Genomic DNA, 8484 nt, shown 5'->3' on the forward strand with positions numbered 1-8484 from the left:
TTTCTGAATCACTTTGTCTCCATCTGAGGGAACAGACTTGTCATGAACATTTTCTATAAACTCACCATCTTCCACAGCCACCTCCCACTCGGAGGAAGCCATTCCTTTTCATTAGTTTCTCTGCCTACACTGGCTCTGCTTTCAAAATGAGGCATTCTGCTCTGGGGCTTCTAAAATGTCCTCTTACTGGAAGCATGGGCCCTCCATAGATGCTGCCTGAGTTTCTTCAGCATTCCGTGTGTTGAGATTTTCTCTGCTGTAGTTGATAGAGCACACACACAGAATTCCTCCATTTCTTGCACATCTGTTCAGATCACTCCACTCCCACATCCACCACCACTCAGGCAGAGTATCTTCATCCCATTAAACACAACATCCTCCACTATTTCTACCATCTCCAACACCCTTCCTCTCCCCCTCTCCCCCCCCCACCAAACTATCCCACCTTTATGTTTTTGACAGGGACTACCCTTTGCGATTCCCTGGTCCACTCGTCATCCCCCCAGCTACCCCATTCCTGTCTCCTGGCTCTTTACCCTGCAACTAAAATAGGTCCATTTACCTCCTTCCTCACCAGCATCTCTGCAAGGACCATACCAGCCCTTCAGAGTGAGGCAGAGGGTCTGTGCGTTCAGTGCTCCCAGCTTGGCGTCCTTTTCATTAGTGTAGACTACAGAACCCTTCGGTACAGCAACTATACTCTGTCCAGAATGGCCATTTTAAGCTTCCAACTGAATGTTATTTTGATGCTCCAGTGCCATACCGACACCCTGTCCTCCACCTCTACCCCCCACCCGCCCCGCCCGTCTTCTCCACTGCCACAGAGAGACAGAGAGTCCAAATGCAAACTGGATTCCTCTTGGGTAACTTACACCCCATAGTATGAATATTCAGTTTTCCAGATTTTAGGTATCATATACGTCTACTGCATTTCCTCCCATGTATTCACCTGTCCTCCTAGTTTTCTTCTCTCTTTGATCATCCATCCCATCCTTTCTCCTGACCTGGTTCCACCTATCGCCCACCAGCCTGGCAATATTCCTGGCGCAGAGTCACGATCCAATATTTCAACTTAGACCATTTGCCTTCACAGTCACTGTTTGACCCACTGAGTTTTTCTAGCAGTCACAATTCCAACATTTGCACTCTTTTGTGGTTTTGCCTTAAGTTGTTGATTGTCAATCTGAGAATGACTCATTTATTTCTACCCTGGTTTTCTGTCAGTTAAATCCCCAATCCTATGCACTGTTCCTGTGCAGATACCTTTTATGTGGCACCTTACTGAATGCGTTTTGAAAATCCAGATCATTACAACTACTGGTTCCACTTTATACACCCTGTTTATTACAATTCCCAAGAAATAGTGCCAGTTTGTTCACTCTGTTTTATTCCTTATGATTTTCTAAATGTGCTGCTGTGAACTCCTTAATAATGGAATATAGCACTTTTCTCAGGACAGATGTTAGACCAACTGGTCTATAGTTTCCTATTGGTGAATAGTGGGCACATCTGTTACCATATCAGACATCCCACCTCTCCCGGAAGTTCCAGGAGTCTCCCCCATGAGTAGTGGCTCCCTGATACCCGCAAATTACATACAATATCACGGAAATCAATTTTTTTGAGAGCGAGAGAGAAAGCAAGCAAGAGTGCAAGAGAGAAAGCAAGTGAGAGAGAGAGAGAGAGAGAGAAAGCAAGTGAGAGCGTGCGCCATGGCAGTGTGTTCCAAAAAAAAAGAAAATCTAAAACGTACGTCACCCCAGACTACACTAACGTGTACCCCTGCATAATAGGGGTTGTTACGAGAATACACATAAAATTAAGATGTTTGCTGGCCTGGGCTAGCATCAGTGGCATCAGCAGTTGGTCTGCCACCTGCCCTCAGGGTAAGGAGAGATAAGGAACAATGGAGCAGCGTCTGGAGATGTGTAATGAAGGGATGTGGGAGGAAGAGCTGTCTGGAGCGGCTCCCCCCTTTGAACCCTGAACTGTTTGAAGTGATGGACAGGCGATACCCCAGCAGGGGGATAAAAAAGGGACAGGTTCGCTAAGACAGACACACACGCCACCCGAGGTAACGAGACCCTGGAAGCGGTGCGCCTCTCACGAGTGGTGAGAAGAACCGGACAACGCACAGGGTGGAAAGGTACGATCAGCGGGAACCCGGTGTGTGTCCGCCCTTGCCTGGGTGCCGGGTTCACTGCAGAGGATCGACCGCATCTGGAGGAGGGGTCACAGTCGGTGACCTCAGGTGACATCACCAAGGACCTGCCCAAAAGCTGTTTGTGAGCCATCTCGCTGGTCTGTGAGCCATCCCGCTGGTCTGTGAGTGAAGCCGTTCTGAATGATGAGTTGTTCCTATTCTATCTCTCTCTTCCCCCACCTTGTCCATCGCCATGGCAACGATTACTGCGAACTGAACTACTAAACTGGACTGAACTTTGAGTCATTTTGAAATTGGTCATTTACCCCTAGACAACGATAGAGCTTGATTGATGCTGTTATCTTAATTCTGTGCACATGTGTGTTTATCATCACTGAACTGTTGCATTTATTATCCTTTCGATTACTGTGTTGCTTGTTTCTTTAATAAAACTTTCTTAGTTCTAGTACTCCAGACTCCAACTGAGTGATCCATTTCTGCTGGTTTGGCAACCCAGTTACGGGGTACGTAACAGGGTCAAAAATAATGACAGTGTTGCTCGCTGCACTGTTTGCAACAGTGACTTTTCTATTGCCCATGGTGGGTTAAGACTGTAAAAGGCATGTTGAGGTGAGTTTAACAGGTGTCATTCGTTCATTAGCATAGCTTACATTATTTAAACTAGCTGCTAAGGAGCTACTCTATTGCAGACATCCCACCTCTCCCGGAAGTTCCGGGAGTCTCCTGCAAATTGATGGTGCCACCTGCCTGAAATGAGTTTTTGCAGGGTGGGATGTCTGCCATATCACGTTGGGTACAGAACTCATGGGCAAAGGTCAGTCACTGTTTGGAATGAATACAGTACTACTGGGCAGCAGAGCACCAGAGATAAGGCAGTGATTGAGTCAGTGAAAAGGCAAGTAGCAGCAGTGAGGAGAGGAAATGAAACCGTGATATTTGCAATTTTAAATGTGACTAAAAATATAAGCATCTTTTTTATGTGCAGTTGAAATAAAATTGTTTCTTGTACGTGATCTCAAAGTAGTTTGAAAATAAAATACTGGTCCTCCTTACAAAAAGGTTGTATACACTGCGAAACACGAAATGTGCTCTATCAAATGCAAGTGGAATAATCAACTTTTCAGGTTGAATATCCCATTTCCCTTTGTAGATGCTGCCTAACCTGCTGGTAAAACTGAACTGTCTTACAGCTGAAAGTTTTTAGAAAAAGGAGGCAGGAGCAATGGTGGGGGTGGAGGTGTGAGGTTGGGCGAAATCTTTTACGTCAGTAATAAGCAGAGGAAGGTCCTTTGTGATGAAAATTGTAAGTACAATTGAAGAAGTGTATCTAAGCCTTCCTGTTACCTCAAAATTCTAGATCACAGAAGAGCAAATTAAATTACTGCGATACCAGTATCGCTTGCAGAAAGAGACTGGTGAATCGTACCTGGATTTGTCGTTACATGACACTGTCTCCAGACTGTTACTGGAAAACAAGCACAAACAAGCTGAACAGCTTTACAAAGACTTTAAAATTCCTGACAAAAGGTAAAATTAAAACATGAATTCCAGTTTAAATTATTCTTTTAGAATTTTCTACCAGTTCACATTACGTAAAAATTAGGAAAGTGGACTTACTTGACTAAAAGAAAAATAAAGTATATCTAGCATTTGGGGCTCACAAGTATAAAATGAGATTTGAAAACTACATGCAGACAAAGAAAACCTTCAAGATCCACTTATATGGAGGGATACCCATGGCACAAACAAAAACTGGTTACTGTAATCTAAGAGATCACAGCAGTTTGAGAATCTCTTTTTAAAAAATATGCGAAGAAACTCTTGACTTTAACCTGGTGTAGTCCCAAGGTGATACTGCTGAAATTCAAACTCTGGAACGTAGATGGGAGGCAAGGAAGTATAAGACCTGTGTTCATCACTTTTCATAATTGTTGTTGGGCTACAAAGTTCACCTACAATACCAACTCTTAACAGCTCATGAACGGAACGGTTTAGAGAGTGTATGAGAGTTGGTCATGTAGTTTATTTATTTAGAGACAACACACCCTTCCGACCAAATGAGCCTGACCTACCCAATTACAGCCATGTGACCAGTTGTCCCACTGACCCTCATGTCTGTGGAGTGTGGGAGTAAACTGGAGTTCCTGAATGAAACCCACACAATTATGGGGAGAAAGTACAGACTCCTTACAGACAGTGGCAGAATTAAACCCTGGTCTCTGTCGCTGCATGAGCATTACGTTAACCACTACACTGTCGTGCCATCCCTCATACTACTTGTTAAACTGAGTAAGGAAACCAATTTCCCTCCATAAGGATATTAATATAACAGGGTACATATAACAACTGGGTAGTCCAATCCTAACTCTTTTTCCAGGTTTACGTACTTAGTCTCATTGGATTCCCTTTGCTGTGATATGATTTGAACTTTGATCTTCAGTAAAGTAGTAACTTTGTTGTTGAATTTGCTTTATTGTCTAATTTTCAGCTGGTAAAACATGACCCAGAGCTGTAATATAGATGGCAGGGTAGGAAAACAAAATGGAACTTGCGGGGGAGGGGAGGATAACGGACTGATTATGTGAAGCAATACTGTTACAAAATATAACAAAAACCACAGTTTAAGAAATACTTTAAGTATATCTATGTAAAAGGAGATTAGATAGGCAAGGACTAAATGTAATTTGTAATTAAACGATGCTGTGTCATAATTCAGCCCTGTAGGCAAATAGTACACTTAAGTGTTTCTTCATCTCAAGCTTTTGAGTGTATACAACCTAATTTCCTTGTAGCATTACAGCTTTTGTTCATTACATTTAGGTTTTGGTGGCTGAAGATTGCTGCACTGGCAGAGAAAGGAGACTGGGAGGAACTTGAAAAATTTTCCAGAAGCAAGAAGTCACCGATAGGTTACATGGTATATTTCTGATATCGTAAATAAAACTGTTTTTCATATTAAATTGATAAAAGATTTGCACTTTTAAATGTTTTAAAGCCATTTTTCTTTCGCTTTATTAGCCATTTGTAGAAATCTGTGTAAAGCATCACAACAAGTATGAAGCTAAGAAATATGTAGCGAAAGTCAGCCCAGAGCAGAAAGTGAAAGGATATATAATGATTGGGTAAGTAGAAATATACTCAATATTTTTTAAGAACCAAAACTCTCCCTGACAAAGGATCATCAATCTGAAACATTAACTGTGTTCCCTTTGCAACAAATATTGTGCAACCTGTCAGGTGTTTAATTGTGTTTTCTGTTCTTATTTCAGATAATGAAGTCTGCAGGTTTTTTTATTCCTAATCCCCCTCCTGCTTGTGACAGATTTTTTCGACACCCCTTCCTAAAGTCTAAATCATTGACCAGAATTTTCACCGTCTATCCTTCTTCATTATATGAACTACACACTCATTTGGCTCTATTGAAATAGGGAATTCTACTCATCGTGATTCATGTTGGGACTAATAGTTTTAATACAATAATGCACGAGTCCAATGTTGATAGTCCCAGGAACTCAATCACAGAATAGGATAATCAGAATCAAGTTTAATATCACTGACATATATTGGGAAATCTGTTGTCTTGTGGCAGCAGTACTGTGCAATGTATAAAAACAAAACTATAAATTACAATAAGAAATATATACTGTATAAGAAATAAATAAGTAGTGCAGAAAGAGAGGTAGTGTTCATGGGTTGGTTCATTGTCCGTTCAGAAATCTGGTGGCAGACAGGAAGAAGCTGATCCTAAGGCATTAAGTATGTGTTTTCAGGCTCCTGTACCTCTTCTCTGATGGTAGCAGTGAAGAGAGGGCATATCCAGGCTGATGGAGATCCTGAGAGTTATAATCTCAGATTATTACCCAAGCAAATTTGTATAGAGATAAATAGTTTGGGAAGCTAAACCTTTGGCTGAAAAAGTTGTATGGGAAAAATAACTTCATTTTATAAGGCAATGAGACTGATACTAGGGCAGAGAGGTGTTTTACAGTAGAATGAACTCCATCTAGATCAGGCATCTACCAGAAATTATTGATACAGATGACTCAACGTGCTTTTTTTTGGGAATTGAATGATATGTTTGAGATGTGTTATTTGCTATTTTCTTTATAACATGTTCAAACTTTTTCAATAGTCTCTTAAAATTTGTTTATGTAATGCAGCCCGTAAGTGGCCAGCTTTAAAGCCTTGCTTTCTTTGTTGTTGGTCTGCAGTAGCTAGTAATAGAGTAATAGAATTAAATCTATTGCAAAAATGCATATGGAAATCTTTGGGAGATATTGCAAGTATTAACTGTTTCTCCTAATTTTAAGATTTGTTTGGCATTCCCATTATTGTTTTTCCATCTTTTTATTTTTCTAGTACTTGTGTTTCAACGTAAAGGATGGAAAGCATTCTTAATTGTGCTTTGGATGTTGCTGTAATCTGTTTTATTTTTGTTCCATCTCAGAGATCTGGACCAGGCTGTGGAAGTTGCTACAGAACGGAAAAATGAAAGCGAGTTGAATAATATTCTTTCCAAGTGTCTATCAGCTACTGATCAGTCAATTGTGGAAAAAATTAACCGAGCAAAAGCACAGCTGGTAAAGAAATAAAATACTTCTCAGAGATGACAAGCGATCAATTATGTATTAGTTCCCTGTCTTCAGAATATGTATGTTTGTAAATATGTTTATAGTTAGTTTACCATGAATTACAAAAAAAATGATGAAAAGTTATACAGTTTGTTACCAGGAAAAAACTGCAGTAGCCTAGTTTAACAATTTGTTGACACAGAAGTGTATTTCATTCAATATCTTAAATGCTACATCTTATATGATTAAATATTACTTAAGTCTAATGCCTCAGTATATGCACTATGTAAATTATTTGGTGTGGAATTACTGTACATCTGTCCCAAAAGAAAATTGATAAGATTAAATGCTGTTAAATGTACTTACACGAGCTCTTTAAATTAATATTTTTTTGATAGGCTTGATTCAGCAGGAGATAATGTACTTAAAGTCATAGAATTGTACGGCATTGGAACAGGCTCTATAACCACCACATCCATGACAATCTTTTTGCCTATCTATATTAGTAACATTTGCCCACATTAGTTCTGTATTGTTCTCTGCCTTGCCTATGCAAGTGACTGTCTAAATGCCTCTTAAATGTGATGGTTATAGCTGATACCACCACTTCCTCTGACAGTATGTTCCAGATAGTTATCACTTTAATCTGTTTTTAAAAAAACTTTCCCCTCAAATCCTTTTTAAAACTCCTTCATCTCACTTTAAACCTATGCCCTCTTAATTTTGATACAAAAAAGATTCTAACCATCAATTCTATGTCCCTTATAATTTTATATAATTGTATAATTTTATATACAAACCCCATTTCCAGAAAATGGACATGTGGTTGATGTTTAGAGATCTCTTGCGGGATGTTAGGGATAAATTTGTCCCGGTGAGGAAGATAAAGAATGGTAGGGTGAAAGAACCATGGGTGACAAGTGAGGTGGAAAATCTAGTCAGGAGGAAGAAGGCAGCATACATGAAGTTTAGGAAGCAAGGATCAGATGGGTCTATTGAGGAATATAGGGAAGCAAGAAAGGAGATAAGGGGCTGAGAAGAGCAAGAAGGGGGCATGAGAAGGCCTTGGCGAGTAGGGTAAAGGAAAACCCCAAGGCATTCTTCAATTATGTGAAGAAAAAAAGGATGACAGGAGTGAAGGTAGGACCGATTAGAGATAAAGGTGGGAAGATGTGCCTGGAGGCTGTGGAAGTGAGCGAGGTCCTCAATGAATACTTCTCTTTGGTATTCACCAATGAGAGGGAACTTGATGATGGTGAGGACAATATGAGTGAGGTTGATGTTCTGGAGCATGCTGATATTAAGGGAGAGGAGGTGTTGGAGTTGTTAAAATACATTAGGACAGATAAGTCCCCGGGGCCTGACGGAATATTCCCCAGGCTGCTCCACGAGGCGAGAGAAGAGATTGCTGAGCCTCTGGCTAGGATCTTTATGTCCTCGTTGTCCGCGGGAATGGTACCGGAGGATTGGAGGGAGGCGAATGTTGTTCCCTTGTTCAAAAAAGGTAGTAGGGATAGTCCGGGTAATTATAGACCATTGAGCCTTACGTCTGTGGTGGGAAAGCTGTTGGAAAAGATTCTTAAAGATAGGATCTACAGGCATTTAGAGAATCATGGTCTGATCAGGGACAGTCAGCATGGCTTTGTGAAGGGCAGATCGTGTCTAACAAGCCTGATAGAGTTCTTTAAGGAGGTGACCAGGCATATAGATGAGGGTAGTGCAGTGGATGTGATCTATATGGATTTTAGT

General features: G+C 40.7%; 1 protein-coding gene across 2 annotated transcripts in view; it reads left to right on the forward strand.

Moving 5' to 3' along the window:
- vps16 (VPS16 core subunit of CORVET and HOPS complexes) overlaps positions 1-7620 on the forward strand; it is a 77801-nt gene extending 70181 nt beyond the window's left edge. Inside the window, exons 21-24 of one of the 2 annotated variants that reach the window (XM_063051890.1) lie at positions 3522-3691; positions 4985-5081; positions 5183-5286; positions 6612-7614. In XM_063051890.1, the coding sequence (XP_062907960.1) occupies positions 3522-3691; positions 4985-5081; positions 5183-5286; positions 6612-6756 (516 nt within the window). In that variant the 3' untranslated portion in view covers positions 6757-7614. Of the gene's footprint in view, positions 1-3521; positions 3692-4984; positions 5082-5182; positions 5287-6611 lie in introns of both variants that reach the window. The other variant, XM_063051891.1, reaches the window with a different exon arrangement.
- Positions 7621-8484: the final 864 nt, after the last annotated feature.

The sequence above is a fragment of the Mobula hypostoma genome, chromosome 6, assembly GCF_963921235.1.
Source record: "Mobula hypostoma chromosome 6, sMobHyp1.1, whole genome shotgun sequence".
Lineage (NCBI taxonomy): Eukaryota > Metazoa > Chordata > Chondrichthyes > Myliobatiformes > Myliobatidae > Mobula > Mobula hypostoma.